Consider the following 18,724-nt stretch of genomic DNA (forward strand, 5'->3'; position numbering starts at 1 on the left):
ACATGGACAAGGAGAACCACAACTTCGACTGGAACAACACCAAGATCCTGGGCCATGCCAGGCAGAGACAAGCACAAGAATTCCTGAAACATGGCACTCCACGAAGCAGGCTATTATTAATAAACACATTGAACTCAACCCCATATACATTCCACTACGGAAGAAACCCGGAAGTGAGGCAATCCATCGCAACGGACCCCAGAGTTTAAAATCCAGGCGGGAAAACACACCAATGCTTCATCAGAAGCTGCACTGAGGATGTTACCCAGCACGGTAATGAAACATCTCCAGAACAACAAACCAGCTTGGCGAGACAACCAACCTCAACAAGGATGTGTTTGCACTGGAGAGGATGCAGAGGAGATTTACCAGGATGGTGCCTGGGCTAGAGAGTTTCAGTTATGAAAGCATCCACTCCCTCCACCACTGACACTCAGTAGCAGCATTGTGTACTATCTACAAGATACACTGCAGAAATTCATCAAAGATCCTCAGCACCTTCCAAACCCACGACCACTTCCAACTAGAAGGACATGGGCAACAGATATCTGGGAGCAGCACCAGCTCCAAGTTCCCCTCCAAGCCAATCACCATCCTGACTTGGAAATATATTGCTGTTCCTTCACTGTCGCTGGGTCAAGATCCTGGAATTGGCTGGCCAACAGAAGGCAGTGAGTGGTAGTAGAAGGAAAATATTCTGCCTGGAAGTCAGTGGTGAGTGGTGTTCCACAGGACTCTGTCCTTGGGCCTCTACTGTTTGTAATTTTTATTAATGACTTGGATGAGGGGATTGAAGGATGGGTCAGCAAGTTTGCAGACGACACAAAGGTTGGAGGCGTCGTTGATGGTATAGAGGGCTGTTGTAGGCTACAGCGGGACATTGACAGAATGCAGAGATGGGCTGAGAGGTGGCAGATGGAGTTCAACCTGGATAAATGCGAGGTGATGCATTTTGGAAGGTCGAATTTGAAAGCTGAGTACAGGATTAAGGATAGGATTCTTGGCAGTGTGGAGGAACAGAGGGATCTTGGTGTGCAGAAACTCTCTGAACATTTAAGAAGTATTTGATAATGCATGAAGCTAATTAAGCTAAGCCATGAAGATAATGCATGGCTTAGAAAGGGTGGATGCTGGGAAGTTGTTTCCGTGAGGCGGGGAGAATAGGACCCGTGGGCACAGCCTTAGAATTAGAGGGGGTAAATTTAAAACTGAAATGAGGAAACATTCCTTCAGCCAGAGAGTGGTGGGCCTGTGGAATTCATTGCCACAGAGTGCAGTGGAGGCAGGGATGTTAAATGTCTTCAAGGCAGAGATCGATAAATTCTTGATCTCAGAAGGAATCAAGGGCTACGGGGAGAGTGCAGGGAAGTGGAGTTGAAATGCCCATCAGCCATGATTTAAATGGTGGAGTGGACTCGATGGGCCGAATGGCCTTACTTCCACTCCTATGTCTTATGGTATTATAGATGTGTGCTTTTGATGCCAAGGGATGCAAGGCTGCAGGGCAGCTGCTGTCAAATAGGAGTAGAATAGTTGAATGGTTGTTTTTGACTGGCGCTGATTCGATGGGCCAAAGGACCTTTTCCTGTGCTGCAGCTCTCTATAATTCTGTGACATGATTTCAAATCCCACCAGCTGGAATGAATAAATGAATGGAGTGAATAGAATTGAAAGCTAAGCTGAGTGACCAAACAAGAAGCTGTCATCAACTGTTATAAAACCCATCCTTTTGGGAAGGAAATGGGCCACCCTTACCTAGTCAGGATTGCACGTCACTCCAGGCCCACGCTAATATGTTTCATTCTTGACTACCTTCTGAATGGTCCTATCAAGCAACTCAGTTCAAACGCCATTTGACGGGGCAACAAATGTAGTCTTGCCAGTGATACCAACATTCCACAAAAGAATAAAGAAAATAAAAAGAATCTCCATTTAGGCTTCTCATAAGGTAAGGAGAAATTTCTTCACCCGGAGAGTGGTTACGGTGGCATTCCCCAGAACGCGGTTGAACCCTTCAAGGCAGAGATTGACAAATTTCTTGATCTCACAAGGAATCAAGGGCTACGGGGAGAGTGCAGGGAAGTGGAGTTGAAATACCCATCAGCCGTGATTTAAATGGCGGAGTGGACTTTATGGGCTGAATGGCCTTACTTCCACTCCTATGTTTTATGGTCTTATGGTCTAACCCAAAACATTGAACATCTCAACAAGGTGTTAGATACAGTTTTTTCTTTATTCATTCATGGGTTGAGGGCGTTGCTGGCCAGGCAGCAATTATTGCCCATCCCTAATTGCCCAGAGGGCAGTTAAGAGTCAACCACATTGCTGTGGGCCCAGAGTCACGTGTAGGATGGACCAGGTAAGGATGGCAGTTTTCTTTCCTAAAGGACATTAGTGAATCAGATGGGCTTTTCCCAACAATCAGCAATGGATTCATGGTCATCATTAGATTCTTAATTCCAGATTGTTATCTGGGTCTCTGGATTAACAGACCAGCGATAGTACCACTAGGCCATTGCCTCCCCTGTTCCTTGGGCTGAGGGGATTAAAGGATATGAGGAGAAAGAGGGAACAGGAGACTGAGTTGGATGATTCTTTGGCCTCAACCACTTTCTGTGGCAGAGAATTCCAGAGGCTCATCACTCTCTGGGTGAAGAAATTTCTCCTCATTTCAGTCCTAAATGGCCTACCTCATGCCCTTAATCTGTGACCACTTGTTCCGGACTCCCCCGTCACCAGGAACATCCTTCCTATATTTATCCTGTCTAGTCCTGTTAGAATTTTATAGGTTTCTGTGAGATGCCTCCCCATTGTCCTAAACTCCTGTGAATACAGTCCTAACTGCTCCACTCTCTCTTCATACGTCAGTCCTGCCATCTCAGGAACTAGTTTTGTAATTCTTCATTGCACTGCCTCCATAGCCAGAACATCTTTCCCCAGATGAAGAGACCAAACTGCACACAGTATTCCAGTGTTGTCTCATAAAGGCCCTGTACATTTGGAGCCCTGCTCCACACTGCAACAATTGCATCCATACCGTATCTTCAATAAAACATTCCAAGGTGTTTCACAAGGTAAAGCTAAATTTGGCTCTAAGCCTTAGAAGGAGATAGGTAAGGAGATGGGTTAAATGACCTGCTCCATAAGTGTCGGGGATAACAAAGTGTGGAGCTGGATGAACACAGCAGGCCAAGCAGCATCTTAAGAGCACAAAAACTGACGTTTCGGGCCTAGACCCTTCATCAGAAAAGGGGGATGGGAAGAGGATTCTGAAATAAATAGGGAGATAGATAAAGGAGAAGATAGGTGCAGAGGAGAGTATGGGTGGGGAGGTAGGGTATCGGGCATCTGTTTGAGCTTGGGTTGGAGTTTAACAATACCAAAACACTCTGCCCAAAACACTCAGATGGCCAGCTGACTTAGTCACCTCATTTTTGTGAATTCAGACCATAACTTCTGCAAAACCTCTAATGGTTTATTTGAAAACACATCTTACAGATCCCAGTAACATCCTGAACTGGGAACAGGCACCAATTCCTTTGTAATGGTCCCTTTTAATGTGTCACGTTAATGCTCAATATAGTTTCTGCTGAGCACAGAGAGAATGTATAGAGGTCAAGTAAAGGTTCAGGAGCCATTTGGTCTGCTTCTGCTTTACTCTGCGTGCTTGGAAGGAATGCAGTTTATCACTGGATTAACTTGAGTTTGGATGGGATGGCAGACTTCCTATTTTTCCTTCTCCATAGACTTGCAGTGTGAAGTCCCAATTGTAATCTTTCCCTGTTAGTTGCATCACTCTATAAGATTATGAACAAACAGCTCAAAAAACTGAATAAAACATCTGTTAAACCATTATGCATGGAATAACAGATATTACAGTCAGTTCAGCTGGGTTATAATTCATGCTTTAGGGGCTGGTCACGTTGCATTCCAGCTGTAGTTCTCTCCCAGGTATCCCACTATTCTATATACAAACCATCTGGACTCTTTGATTAAATTCTAGCTTGTAACGTCTCCCAGACACCCTTTGCTCTAACCGTAAATAATTGTCTGGTAGTACAGAACTGACATTTTTTAACAAAAAACAGTTGACACAAAGTCAAAACTTTTTGTCTTGCAATCACCAGGACTGAAAAGCAAGAAGACCATGAGAAGATTGTGCAGCAAGAGTGTTGTTCTATTTCTGAAGTTGATTTTAATGTGTTTCCATCCTGATGAGCACAAGATAACAATCTTCATGTCTCCTGTTAACAGTGTTTAAATTTTATATGGATAAACCAGCTGAGCCCCTTAATTAGATTTACCTTCTGACAATCAAACAATCTATCGGCTGTTTCTCATGGATCTCCTACACTCTGTGACTGACACTGATCCAAAAGTCTGCTGCCGATGATTTAAAACCACACCAAATTTCTTCCAGCCTTGCAACTACTGAAATGCACTATATCACTGTCCGTACGCACCTCAAATTTAAAATTCTGTGCCTCCAACTCAATAGCTATGATGTACTTTGGGATCTTCCTGAGGTTCTGCAAAATAATTACAAGTTCCTTAGTTTCGTCCACAGTTGGACAAGCTCAGGGCTTCAAAAATCTGATATCTCATGGTTTAAGATGATTTAAAGCTGTCACGCTCACCCAGACCACATCTGGAGCTACTCGTCATCACTTTGTAACCCAGCAGCCTTTAAGAAATTGCTTAACCGCATTTCAAAAGAGACCACTGGGATCTAACTAAAATTCATAAAACTGACTGCCCTGGTTGACCCATTGTCTTTGCCTGCCCCTGGCCCACTCAAGTCATCTCCTCCTTCCTTGACTCCATTCTTTCCCCTCTGCTCCAGGAACTCCCCGCCAACATTTGGGACACTTCCCATACCCTCCAGCTTCTCCAAGACTTACAGTTTCCTGGATCCAAACACCTTATCTTTATCATGGACATTCAGTGTCTTTATACCTGTATCCCCCATGAGAAGAGCCTAACAGCCTTCCATTTCTTCGTCTCCTGCAGGCCCAACCAGCCCCCCTCCACCGACACCCTGATCTGCTTGGCAGAACCAGTCCTCACCCTCAGCAGTTTTTCCTTTGATTCCTCCCATTTCTTACAAATTAAGGAGGCACCCGCATGGGTCTGAGCTATGTCTGCCTCCTCGCAGGATACATGGTCCAGTCCCTCTTCCACATGTACACTGGCACCATCCCCCACCTCTTCCTCCACGACATTGGTGACTGTATCGGTGCTGCTCGGGCGCGAGCAGTTCACAAACACCTTTCTCCCTAACCTCAAAGTCACCTGGACCATCTCTGACACTACCTTCTCCTTCCTGAACCTCTCTGTCTCCATCTCTGGCAACCGAGTTAGCAGTAACATGCATCTGAAATCCACTGACTCCCACAGCAAGCTTGACTACACCTCCTCTTACCCACGCTCTTGCAAAAATCCAATCCCCTACTCCCAATTCCCCCGCCTCCACTGCACTTGCTCTCGGGGTGAAGTGTACCACTCATGGACATCCCAGATGTCATCCTATTTCAAGGACCGTAATTTCCCCTCCCCTATAACTCAGAATGCCCTCAACCACATCTCCTGCACATCCTACATTCTGCCCTCAAACAACAACAAGGGTAGAGTTCCCCTGGCCCTCACATACAAACCCACCAACCTCCAAGCCCAATGCGTCAACCTCTACCATTCTTGCTACCTGCAATCTGACCCCACAAGCAAAAAAAATCTCCTTCCCCACCCCTAACTGTTTTCTGTATGGACCGCTCACTCTATGCCTCTTTCATCAGTTCCCCACTCCTGACCAATTTCCCTGCAACCACAGGAAGTGCTACACCCACCCCTACACCTCTCCCCTCACCTCCACCCAAGGCCCCAAACAAACATTCCATATCTGGTAGAGATTCACCTGCAATTCTTCTAACCTGGTCCAATGCATCCGTTGCTCCCGATGTGGTCTCATCTGTATCAGGGAGACCAGTCACAGACTTGGGGATTGATGCAGGCAGCATCTGCACTGTACACGCCAATCAACACCACCTTCCAGCTGCCAATCATTTCAATTCCCCCTCCCACTCCCTTGGTGACATGCCCATCCTGGGCCTCCTGCACTGTCAAAATGAGGCCACATGTAAACTGAAAGAACAACACCTTATATTCCACCTCGGGACCTCACAAGCCAATGGCCTCAACATAGAGATAATGGGAACTGCAGATGCTGGAGATTCCAAGATAATAAAATGTGAGGCTGGATGAACACAGCAGGCCAAGCAGCATCTCAGGAGCACAAAAGCTGACGTTTCGGGCCTAGACCCTTCATCAGAGAGGGGGATGGGGGGAGGGAACTGGAATAAATAGGGAGAGAGGGGGAGGCAGACCGAAGATGGAGAGTAAAGAAGATAGGTGGTTACCCTCCTCCCTCCGGACCAACCTCAGGGAATCTCTCTCCCATTGCAACTCTCTTGTAACTGACCTATCCCCTCCCTACCTCCCCACCCACACCTTCTCCACCTATCTTCTTTACTCTCCATCTTCGGTCCGCCTCCCCCTCTCTCCCTATTTATTCCAGTTCCCTCCCCCCATCCCCCTCTCTGATGAAGGGTCTAGGCCCGAAACGTTGGCCTCAACATAGAATTCACCAGTTTTAAAATATACTCACCCCCAGCCTCATACCATATCCAGCCCTCCCTCTCATCCGCACCTCCTTGACCTAATACCATCTGTCCCTCTTCCTTCTCATCTATCTGCTCCACCCTTCCCACTAACCAGTCTCTATCTGCATCTATTTATCATCATCCCACCTATCTTCACCCAGCCCCAGCCCCCCGTTCCTTTATTTATTCCTGAGCTCCCTTCCCCCTCCCCAACTCTGGTGAAGGGTCCAGACCCGAAACATCGACTTTCCTGCTCCTTTTGATGCTGCCTGACCTGCCGTGCTCCTCCAGCTCCACATTTTACTGACTGGGCTTTACATTATTGTTTGGTTTGAATGAGATTCTGAAGGAGGTTAACAGGGTGCATTGAGAGCTTGTTTCCCCTGACTGGGGAATCCTGAACACAGAGGACAGAGTCACAGGATAACAGACAGATGATTTCGGACTGAGTTGAGGGGATATTCCTTCACCTGAAGGTGGGGTGAGAATCTTTGGAACTCTCTACCTCAGAGAGTTACAGATGGGCGATTATTGATTCCAATTTCTGATTATATACTCTGATTACACATAGTATGCACTAATTACCAATGGCATAAACTGATAACACAGAAATATAGAAGATAGAAGCAGGATGAGGCCATTCAGCCCTTCAAGCCTGCTCTACCACTGATCACAATCATGGCTGATCATCCAACTCAATAGCCTAATCCTGCTCTCCCTCCATAACCTTTGATCCCATTTGCCCCAAGTCCTATATCTAGCTGCCTCTGGAATGCATTCAATGTTTTGGCATGTTTTGTTCCTGTGGTAATGAATTCCACAGGCTCACCACTCCTTGGGTGAGTAAATGTCTCCCCATCTCCAAACTAAATTGTCTACCTCAAATCCTCATACTGTGACCCCTGGTTCTGGACATACCCACCATCGGGAACATCCTCCCTGCATCTATCCTGTCCAGTCCTGTTAGAATTTTATAATTGTCTCTGAGACCCCTCCTCATTCATCTGAACTCGAGGAGAAGCAATCCCAGCCCAGCCAATCTCTCCTTATATGTCACACCCACCATTACCAATGGTGTACACTGAATACCCTGGACATACACTGATTATCAATAGCATACATAGATTATCAATGGTGTACACTGGTTCCCAATGGTGTACACTGATTACTAGGGGTGTACACAGCCTATCAATGACATATAGGGTTATAAGATTCAGTGGCTAATAGGTATTGGAGTGTTCAAAAAGCAATGATCATATTGAATGGTCGAAAAGCCTCAGTGGGCTGAATGGACTGCGCATGTTCCTCTTGAATATACTTTCAGGCCAGATGGACAGACTTCTGATTTCTGTCAGACATACAGGGATATAGGGAGAGGGGGAGGAGCATGGAGCTGGGCGAAGGCCATATATTAATGACAGAGCAATGGCAAATTAATTTCTAGTCACGTTGCCGCTTCTTAAGTCCCTGAAAACTGCGAACCTTCTGTTTTTTTACTCCTGCCCAGGCCCCTCAGACGGATGACAATCGGAATGGTTCTGGCAGCCATGGCATTTGTCGCAGCAGCCATTGTGGAGATCAGAGTTCAGGTACCAACTTTGGGTAGAGTTTGTGGGCACAGGGGAGAAGAAAGGACAGTGTCAAAGGGGAGGGGGTTTGAGGGACATTCATTAACAAGAGAGTGCAAGTTTGAGATCATTGTCTAAAGCCAGAACATTTTCAATGCAGCGTGTTGTTATAATCCAGATTTAAATGAAACCCAAGAGAACTGCTAAAGTTGGAAATCACAGGTGAAAACAGGAATTGTTGGAAAAACTCAGCAGGTCTGGCAAAGCAGAGTTAACACCTAGAGTCCTGTGACCCTTCTTCAGAACCTTTCTCAATAGAGCCCTTCTGAAGAAGAGACACTGGACCTGAAACTTTAACTCTGCTTTCTCTCCACAGATGCTTCCAGGCCTGCTGAGCTTTTCTAGCAATTTCTGCTTATGATTGCTATAATCTGAAATGGACTGCTGGAAAAGGTGGTGAGAGCTAATTCAACAGTTACTTTCAAAAGGGAATTAGATAAATCCTTGAGAAGATTACGTGACAGTGGAAAAAAAGCCAGTGAATTGGGACTAATCAGTTGGCTCTTTCAAAGAACCATTGTAGACACGATGGGCTGAATGGCATCCTCCTGTATAATATGATCCTAAACTCTGATCTCTAATTTCTCAATAATGAACATTGATTATCTGTAACTCCTGGAGAACAACCTGAGATGAATCCCAGTCTGTTCACAATATATGACCCCCTTATGACCGCGTACTTGTACAACATAGAACATAGAACATTACAGCACAGTACAGGCCCTTTGGCCCTCGATGTTGTGCCGACCTCAAGCCCATCTAACCTACACTATTCCATGTACGTCCATATGCTTGTCCAATGACGACTTAAATGTACCTAAAGTTGGCGAATCTACTACCGTTGCAGGCAAAGCATTCCATTCCCTTACTACTCTGAGTAAAGAAACTACCTCTGACATCTGTCCTATATCTTTCACCCCTCAATTTAAAGCTATGTACAGTTTGTATGTTCAGTTACTAGAACTGTCTATCTTCACTTTTGGAACATCGCCCAAATTTCTCCTATCGCTGGAATTGTTATGGCATAAAAAGAGGCCATTTGGTCCATCAATGGTGTGGGGATGTAATCCCCACTCCCTTCCTCATGTAGCATCATGGAATCATTAAATATACAGAACAGAAATATACCCTTTGGTCCAATTTGTCCATGCTGATCAGATACCCTGGAGAAATCGAGCCCCATTTGTCAGCATTTAGCCCATATCCCTCTTAAACCCTTCCAATTTATATACCCATCCAGATGCCTTTTAAATGTTGTAATTGTACTAGCCCTTACCAGTTCCTGTGGCAGCTCACTCCACACGCACACCACCCTCTGTGTGATAAAGTTGCCCCTTAGGTCCCTGTTATATCTTTCCCCTGTCAACTTAAACCTATTCCCTCTCATTTTGGACTCCCCCACCCCACAGAAAAGACATTGGCAATTCACCCTATCCATACCCCTCATGATTTTATAACCTCTATAAGATCACCCCTCAGCCTCTAACTCTCCTGGGAAAATCGGCCCAGCCAATGGACAAAGTCTGTAAATAGTGAAAGAATCATACAGTGTTGAAGCAGGCCATTCAGCCCCTCAAGTCCAATCCTCCAAAGAACATCCCACCTAGACCAACCCCCTTACCCTATCCCTGCATTTCCTATCGCTAATCCACCTCACCTGCACATCTCTGGACAATTTAGCACAGCCAATCCACCAAATCTACGCACTTCTGGACTGTGGGAGGAAACCCACACAGGCACATAGAGAATGTGCCAACTCCATACTGACGGTCACTCCAGGCCGGAATTGGTCCTAGGTCCCTGACACCGTGAGGCAGCAGTGCTAACCACTGTGCCACCGTGCTGCCCAGCTCAGATCAGGGAATCCTTGACAGGTTATAGGACAAGAGCTCAGAATGTGGAGACCAGCGAGGTGCGTGGTACAGCAGGGGGCCACTGTCACGTCACTCAGGAAGGCAATGTGTCTAGTCCCCCACACAGAGCTCACAGTAACTATATAACCTACATTAACAATATAACTTGTGCGAGTATAACCTGCATTTGGGTATGATCGTGTGGTGTAGTCAAAAGCACAATCCAGTGGTACCTGGGTTCACCCCTACCAGGGGGAGCTGAAGCTGATGGTCCCCTCACTTTGATCATACGAACACTGAGTGCACACCTCGCGGTGTACCACGGGTGTGTCCATTCACCGACATGGAGTCACAAGTGAGACTTGTTTCTCCAACCGGCACAACATTTGGTGTTGGTGGGTGGCTTAGCAGATCAAGGATATTAACCCCCACCACCATCTCCCTTACACCTATAAGGTATCTGGCCCCCTGCACTGTTGCACAGCTGTGAATGGCTACCCTGAGGTAATGCTTTATCTCTTAGCAGGCCAACTGCACCAGATGGGACAAGAAGTATGACGGGTTTCCCCTAAAGGCGATGACAATGCTAGCTGTGTTTTGGCAAGGCAGTCTAACAATTTAGAATTTGAGGTTGGTTGGCCCACCGAGCTGGTCTGGCTCTTCCAGAGTTTAAAAACCAAGCGTGAAAACACACCAATGCTTCAATCAGAGGCTGCACTGAGGATGTTACCAAGCATGGTGATGAAACGTCTGCAGAACAACAAGCCAGCTCGGCGAGCCAACCAACCTCAACACCCACAACCCGAGCTACAGATCTACTCCAAAACCTTAGAAATTTAGAATTTGCAACTGAATTCAAATTTCTAGTATGCCATGGTAGGATTGAGCCCACAAGCCACTGGGTCATACGTTTGTCTACACCACATTATCATACCCACATTGTAGGCTACGCTCCAGTGAAAAAAATCCCAGCCTGTCCAGCCTATTTTTATAACTCAAACCTTTGAGTCCCGGCAACATCCTGGTTAATCTCTTCTGTGTCCTCTATAACTTAATAATATCCTTCTAATAGCAGGGTGACCAAGACTGTCCACAGGACTCCAAAAGTGGCCTCACTGATGTCCTGTACAACCCCACACATACCAACTCCTTTACCCAATGATCTGAGCAATGAAGGCTTCAATGTCTCAACTGAACCAGCCTCCACCCCATTTCCAGGCAGTGCATTCCTTACCTTAATTACTCGCTGTATGAATTTTTTTTTTCCTCACATCACGCTTGTTTCATTTGTACCTCACTTTAAAACTACGCCCTCTCATTCTTGTTCCTTTTAAAGGTGGGAACAGCTTCTTCTCATCTATCCGTATGATTTTGAAAGCATCTTTCAAATCTTCTCTCAGCCCTCTCAGTCCAGTGAGAACAGTCCCACCTTCTTCAACCTATCCTCCTAATGATGTTTCTCATTCCTGGAATCATTCCTGTAAATCTCTCCTGCGCTCTTTCCAAGGCAGTGGGTAGCACGGTGGATCAGTGGTCAACATTGCTGCCTCACAGCACAAGAGACCTGGGATCAGTTCCAGTCTTGGGTGACTGTGTGGAGTTTGCACGTTCTCCTCATGCCTGCATGGGTTTCCTCCTCCAGCCCAAAGATTTGCAGGTTAGGTGGGGTTGGCCATGGGGAATATAGGGATAGATTAGGTGGGTCTGAGTGGGATGCTCTGGGTTTGGTCGGTTGGTGTGGGCTGAATGACCTGCTTCCACATTGTCGACGCTCTATGATTCTCATCTTTCCTATAATGAGGTGGCCACAATTGTACACATTGCTGTAGCTGAGGCCTAACACATGTCTTATTGAAGGCTTTAATCTATGTTGATATTCTTTTACCTTTCAGAAAACTGTAATGCCTGAGCCTGGAGCCAAAGAAAGTTACATTCAGTTCCTAAACCTGGCAGATAAAAATATAAGCATCACTGTCCAAGGATTAGATGATTTTCCAGTCACCATGGCACCCTTTCAGGTAAGCATTGACTATACATTGCACATGGGCAATGGGATGGCAAGATGGCTCAGTGGTTAGAACTGCTGCCTCATAGCTCCAGGGATCCAGGTTCAGCTCCACCTTTGGGCAACTGTCTGTGTGGAGTTTGCACATTCTCCCTGTGTCTGCGTGGGTTTCCTCCCACAGTCTAAAGACGTACAGGCGAGGTAAAGTGGCCTTGCTAAATTGCCTATAGTGTTCAGCACTTGTGTAGATTAGGTGGAATGGGTCTAGGTGGAATGCTCTGAGGGTCAGTGTGGATTTGTTAGGCCAAAGGGCCTGTTCCCACACTGTAGGGATTCTATGATACTTTACTTTGCAGTCTGTATCACTCTGAGGAAACAGATGAGGAATAAAACAAAGAACTGTAGATGATGAACATCTGAAACAAAAACAGAAATTGCTGGAGAAACAGGCATAGAGCATCTGTGAGGAGAAAGCAGAGTTAACACTTCAAGTGATAGTCAGAACTGCAGATGCTGGAGAATCTGAAATAACAAGGTGTAGAGCTGAAGAAGGGTCCAGGCCCAATTTTCTGCTTGGCCTGCTGTGTTCATCCAGCTCTACACCTTGTTATCTCATTTAACATTTCAAGTCCTGTGACTCTTAATGAAGTTGCTTTGGACTGAGGGATATTTGGAAAGGTTGGGCCTGTACGCACTAGAGTTTAGAAGAATGAGGGGTGATCTGAGTGAAACGTATAAGATCAGAGGGGACTTGATAGGCCGGATGCCTGCAGGCCGTTCCCTCATGTGGGGAAGACTAGACCTAGGGGGCAGAGTTTAAGAATAAGAGATTTCCTTTTTAAGATTGGGGTGAGGAGAATTTCTTTTTTCTCTCTCAGTAGGTCATCATTCAGTTTTGTTCAGTTGGCTGAATGGTTGATTTGCAAAGCAGTGTGATGCTAACGGCATGGGTTCAGAGTGAGGTTACTGTAAAGAACTCACCTTCTCAATCCCTCCCCTCACCTGAGGTGTGGTGACCCAGGTTAAATCGCCACGGTTGTCTCTCTATCTCTCTCTCTCTCACTCTATTTCCCTCAAATGAGGGAGCACACCTCTGGTCCAGTGATTTCCGTCACTTTGTGGCTTCAGGTACCTCAGCACTAAACCCTGGAGCTGCTTGCTTCTCAATGCCCCTTTAAAGACATTCAATAAGGTCAACTCTTTGAGCATCTAATGCCTTAGCCTCAAATGCTTGCCTGATTGCATTCCTTTGAATCACTACAGAATGTTTTAAGGTCTGATTGACCAGATGACCTTGAGATGCAGGAGCAAAAGTAGGCCATTCAGGCCATCAAGTCTGTTCCGCCATTTAATGAGAGATCATGGCTGATCTGATAATTCTGAACTCCACTTTTCTGCCTGTCCCCCATAACCTTTGATCTCCTTATTAATTAAACATCTGTCCATGTCAGCTGTGAATATATTTAAGAGAACCCTCTGTCGTAAACAACTTCACAGGACCAGCCCCTTCTGAGAGAAGAAACTCCTCATCATCTCTGTTTTAACCCTCTGATTCTGATACTATGCTTTGGACTGTCCAACAAAGGGGAAAAGAAAACCTTTCTGCAGCTACTCTGTCAAGTCCCCTTTAATATCGCGTGAATTCGGGTTGTTGTTAGAAGCTGGTAATGTCAGGACTGTCTTATGAAATAAATGTCCGTTCTTGTTTTTCACAGGATCCAGGCCATTACATCAAGTTACTGCTCGAAGCTCCAGAACAAACATTCAATTTTAATCTTACATATGAAAACGTTGACTTCACATGCCGTGAAAACATTAATGAAAGGAGGGCGTACAGCGTATTAATGTACAAAGATGTTAACACTCTCAATTGCAGACTGGTCAGTAAAAATCATGAGGCAGCTCTTCTCACATTTAGATGTCAGATTAACAAGAGGGTGAATGCTGCAGGAACATGCTTCGCACCTCCATTATCCAACCTCTAATTTCACAATCTCTCTCTCTTTAGAATCCCTCCAGTGCAGATGCAGGGCCATTTGGTTCATCGAGCCTGCACCGATCTTCTGAAGACCATCCCACCCAGACCCAGCCCCATAACCCCACATTTCCCATTGCTAATCCATCACATTGCACATCCCGCGACACTAAGGGGCTGTTTAGCATGACTAAAACACGCAGCCTGCGCATCTTTGGACTGTAGGAGGAATCCGTAGCACCCAGAGGAAGCCCGCGCAGACATGGGGAGAATTTGCAAACACTGCTCAGTTGCCTGAGGCTCTGCTCAGCCCAACTTCTGTCTAAAGTTTCACTCTGGTGCCACTGTGTAAAGTACTAGTTGAACTTCCCACAGGGAATGATGATCACAGCCCTGTTAAAGCACAGCTTGTTCCTGTTATATAAGTGGCACTTGCCCCAGTGCTGATCCCAATGTCTCAGGAATCCAAAACCCCCTCCAACACATCCAACATTGTTCATCCAACTAAATGTTGATCTGATGTACTGCTGCAATACCAAATAGCCCTTGCAGCTGTGAATAAACCAAGTATCCGTACCCTAATGCTCTTTATTTAGAACTCCATCACTTCTGAAACTTTATTTGTAGGACCTTAATGGGCAGCACAATGGCTCAGGGGTTGGCACAGGTGCCTCACAGCACCAGGGACCTGGGCTTGATTCTAGCCTCAGGCGACTGTCTGTGTGGAACTTGCACATTCTCCTCATGTTTGCGTGGGTCTCCTCTGTGTCCTCCGGTTTCCTCCCACAGTCCAAAGATGTGCAGTTTAGGCCATACTAAATCACCCATAGTGTTCAGGGCCGTGCAGGCAAGGCGGATTAACCACGGGAAGTGCAGTGCTACAGGGATAGGGTAGGAGGAGTGGGTCTGGGTGGGATGCTCTTTGGAGGGTTGATATGGACTTGATAGGCCGAATGGCCTGCTTCCACACTGTAGAGATTCTGTGGCGGGAATTGAACCTGGGTCCCTGGCACTGTAGGGCAACAGTGCTAACCACTGAGCCACTGTGCTGCCCCTTGAGCTTCACCCTCAGTGAGTGTTCCTGGGATTGGACTTGGAATGGAATTGTGGGATTTGAGACCAGGTTTGTTCACCAGTTTCAAACTTGCACCCAATGGGAAGCAGATAAAACTTCCGATCTGTATTGGGTGGAGGGGTTAATAGATAAGTGGTGCTCAGTCAGTAGTTTGGATTGAGGGAGATGGGGGTGCGAAGCAATTCAAATGCAGATTCAGCAGCCATCACTTTGCGCTCAGTCTTGTTTAATAAATTTTAGCACCTACATCATTACATGGGCCTGAACAAAGTGGGAACTGGAAACTGGGAATAGGGTGCAGACATGTCAATGGTATGAAAATTTAATTGCTGCAGCACAGAAGCTTTGTCGATTAAGTAAGACTCTTTTCACCTACCAAACCTCTTTCTGACAGGCTAGAGCTTGTCAGCATCTCAAAGTTTGCAGTGGCTTTCTGCTGTTGTAAAAGCTCATAAATGATTTAGTAGCCATTACCCAGACACAGTTGCAGGATGGTCATGACTGGGAATTAAATATCCATGGGTATCAGACCATTTGGAAGAACAGACAGGAAGGTAAGGGAAGTGATGTAGCTCTGATATTTAAGGATGACATCAGGGCAATAGTGAAAGATGATGTAGGTTCTATGGATGAATCTATTTGGGAGGAAATTAGAAATTCCAAGAAAAAAATGTAGCTGATAGGCAAAGCCTATTGGCCGCCAAATAGTAATATCACATTGGGACAGGCAATAAACAAAGGAATAGTTCATGCCTGTAAAAATGGCAATGATCATGGGGGTTTTTAATCTACATGTCGAGTGGTCAAACTAGATTGGTCAAGGAAGCCTTGAGAAGGAGTTTGCTGAATGTATCCGCGATTGTTTTCTTGAACAGTATGTAATGGAACCGATGAGGGAGCAAGCTATCCTAGATCAGGTCCTGTGTAATGAGGCAGGAATAATTAATAATCTCATAGTTAAGAATCCTTTTGGAAACAGCGATCAAAGTATGGTTGAATTTAGAACACAAATGGAAAGTGAGAAGATAAAATCAAATACCAGGGTCCTGTGCTTAAAAAAGGGTGACTACAATAGGATGAAGGAGGATTCCAAGATAATAAAATGTGAGGCTGGATGAACACAGCAGGCCAAGCAGCACCCCAGGAGCACAAAAGCCGACGCCTCGGGCCCAGACCCCCCATCAGAGAGGGCCTGCTTGCTTGGCCTGCTGTGTTCATCCAGCCTCACATTTTATTATCTTGGAATTCTCCAGCATCTGCAGTTCCCATTATCTCAGGATGAAGGAGTAGTTGGCTAAAGTAAACTGAAATCAGAGACTTTATGGTGGGAACGTTGAGGAACAGCGGAGGGCTTTCAAAGCAATTCTCCAAAGTGCTTGGCAAAAGTACATACCAGTGAAAAGGAACGGCTGTGGGAAGAAAGGGGTAATCAGCCATCGATGTCTAAGGAAATAAGGGAGGCTATCAGATTTAAAGACAAAGCATAGGAAGTGCCAAAGACCAGTGGGAAACTAAAAGATTGGGAAAAATTTAAAGGTGAACAGAAAGACACAAAAAAGGCTAAAAAGAAAAGTAAGATAGATTATGAGACTAAACTGCCTCAGAATATAAAGATAGTAAAAGTTTCTATAAATATATAAAAGGAAAATGAGTGGCTAACGTAAGCCATGGTCCTTTAGAGGGTGAGAAGAGGAATTTAATAATGGGAAATGAGGAAATAGCTGAGATCTTAAACAGGCATTTTGTGTTGGCCTTCACTGTGGAGGACACAAATAACTCACCAGTAATTGATGACAAAGAGACTAAGGTGGGTGAGGGCCTAGACACGATCATTATCACAAAAGAGGCAGTGTTGGACAAGCTAATGGAGCTAAAGGTAGACAAGTCTCCTGGCCCTGATGGAATGCATCCCAGGGTACTAAAAGAGACAGCGGGAGAAATACCAAATGGATTTGTGGTAATTTTCCAAAATTCGCTGGACTCTGGCGCAGTTCCAGCAGATTTGAAAACAGCAAATGTGATGCCACTGTTCACAAAAAGGAAGTAGACAAAAGATGAGGACTTATAGGGCAATTAGCTTAACTTCTGTAGTGGGGAAAATGCTTGAATCTAACATCAAGGAAGAAATAGCAAGACATCTAGATAGAAGTTGTCCTGATGGGTAGACAAAACATGGGTGCATGAAAGACAGGTCATGCTTGACTAATTTGCTGGCATTCTATGAGCGCATGGAGAATGTATGGAGAATGGGAACCCAATAGATATAGTATATCCAGATTTCCAAAAGGCATCAGACAAGGTACCGCACAGAAGGCTGCTGCATAAGATAAATGAGCGTGGCAATATAGGTAATGTATTAGCTTGGGTACAGGATTGGTTAACTAACAGGAATGGGGATAAATGCATGCTTTTCTGCTTGGCGGTCGGTGATTAGTGGTGTGTCTCTGTGATCAGTGTTGGGACCACAATTGTTAACAATATACGTAGGTGATTTGGAGTTGGGGACCATGTGCAGCGAGTCAAAGTTTGCAGATGACACTAAGATGAGTGGTAGAGCAAAGTGTACAGAGGACTCTGAAAGTTTGCAGAGGGATAAAGATAGTTCAAGCGTGTGGGCGAAGGTCTGGCAGATGGAGTACAATGTTTTTAAGTGTGAAGTTGTCCGTTTTGGTTGGAATAACAGTAAAAGAGATTATTACTTGAACGGTAAAAATTTGTAGCATGTTATTGTGCAGAGGGACCTGGGTGATCTTGTGCATGAATCGCAGAAGGTTTGTTTGTTACAAACAAGTAATTAAGAAGGCAAATGGAATTTTGTCCTTTATTCCTAAATGATTGAGTTTAAAAGCAGGGGGCTTATATTACAGCTCTATAGGGTGCTGGTACTGTGTGCAGTTTTGGTCTCCTTACTTCAAAAAGGATGTATTGGCTCTGGAGAGCGTGCAGAGGTGGTTCACTAGATTTATCCCAGAGTCGAGAGGGTTCGCTTTTGAGGAGACGTGGAAGAGACTGGGTGCATAAAGATGATAGCTTATCATTTGATAGTCAATCCTTTCATTCAGCTCCTTCCATACCTGTTGTAATCTTGATTTTCTTTGCAACGTATCCTCTGAACTTTTTCCTCCTTACTTTCCTATTCCCACTATTCCCTGTTGAACTGAAGCATCATTGCACCACATGCTGTCCAGGATGTGAAATCTGTGGCACTCCCTCAGCATTGCTGTCCTTCAAGCTTTTAAATCTCATGCAGGATGTTCCCAAAGCACTGCATCCTTAATTTTGTCTGTCCTGTGCTCACTCTTATTGGTGATCCATCAACAAAATAACGTCTGGAATGCACTTGCTTTTGTGATGTGCAGCTTTGACATGTTTTCTCATTTGTTTATGAGATACGGGTGTATTGCCAGTCCCTAGTTGCCCTTGAGAAGGTGGTGGCCATCTTGAACACCTGCAGTCCATGTACTGTAGTTAGGTCCACAATGCCCTCAGGGAGGGAATTCCAGGATTTTGATCCAGCAACACGGAAGGAATG

At 45.4% G+C, this 18,724-nt stretch overlaps 1 protein-coding gene across 2 annotated transcripts in view; it reads left to right on the top strand.

The window, feature by feature from the left end:
• Nucleotides 1–18,724, top strand: part of slc15a2 (solute carrier family 15 member 2) — a 111,886-nt gene that overhangs the window by 67,116 nt on the left and 26,046 nt on the right. For both annotated transcript variants that reach the window (XM_059647527.1, XM_059647528.1), the window contains 3 exons: nt 8,164–8,245; nt 12,030–12,155; nt 13,858–14,022. In XM_059647527.1, the coding sequence (XP_059503510.1) occupies nt 8,164–8,245; nt 12,030–12,155; nt 13,858–14,022 (373 nt within the window). The remainder of the gene's footprint in view (nt 1–8,163; nt 8,246–12,029; nt 12,156–13,857; nt 14,023–18,724) is intronic.

This window comes from Stegostoma tigrinum, chromosome 7 (assembly GCF_030684315.1).
Source record: "Stegostoma tigrinum isolate sSteTig4 chromosome 7, sSteTig4.hap1, whole genome shotgun sequence".
Classification (NCBI taxonomy): Eukaryota; Metazoa; Chordata; class Chondrichthyes; order Orectolobiformes; family Stegostomatidae; genus Stegostoma; species Stegostoma tigrinum.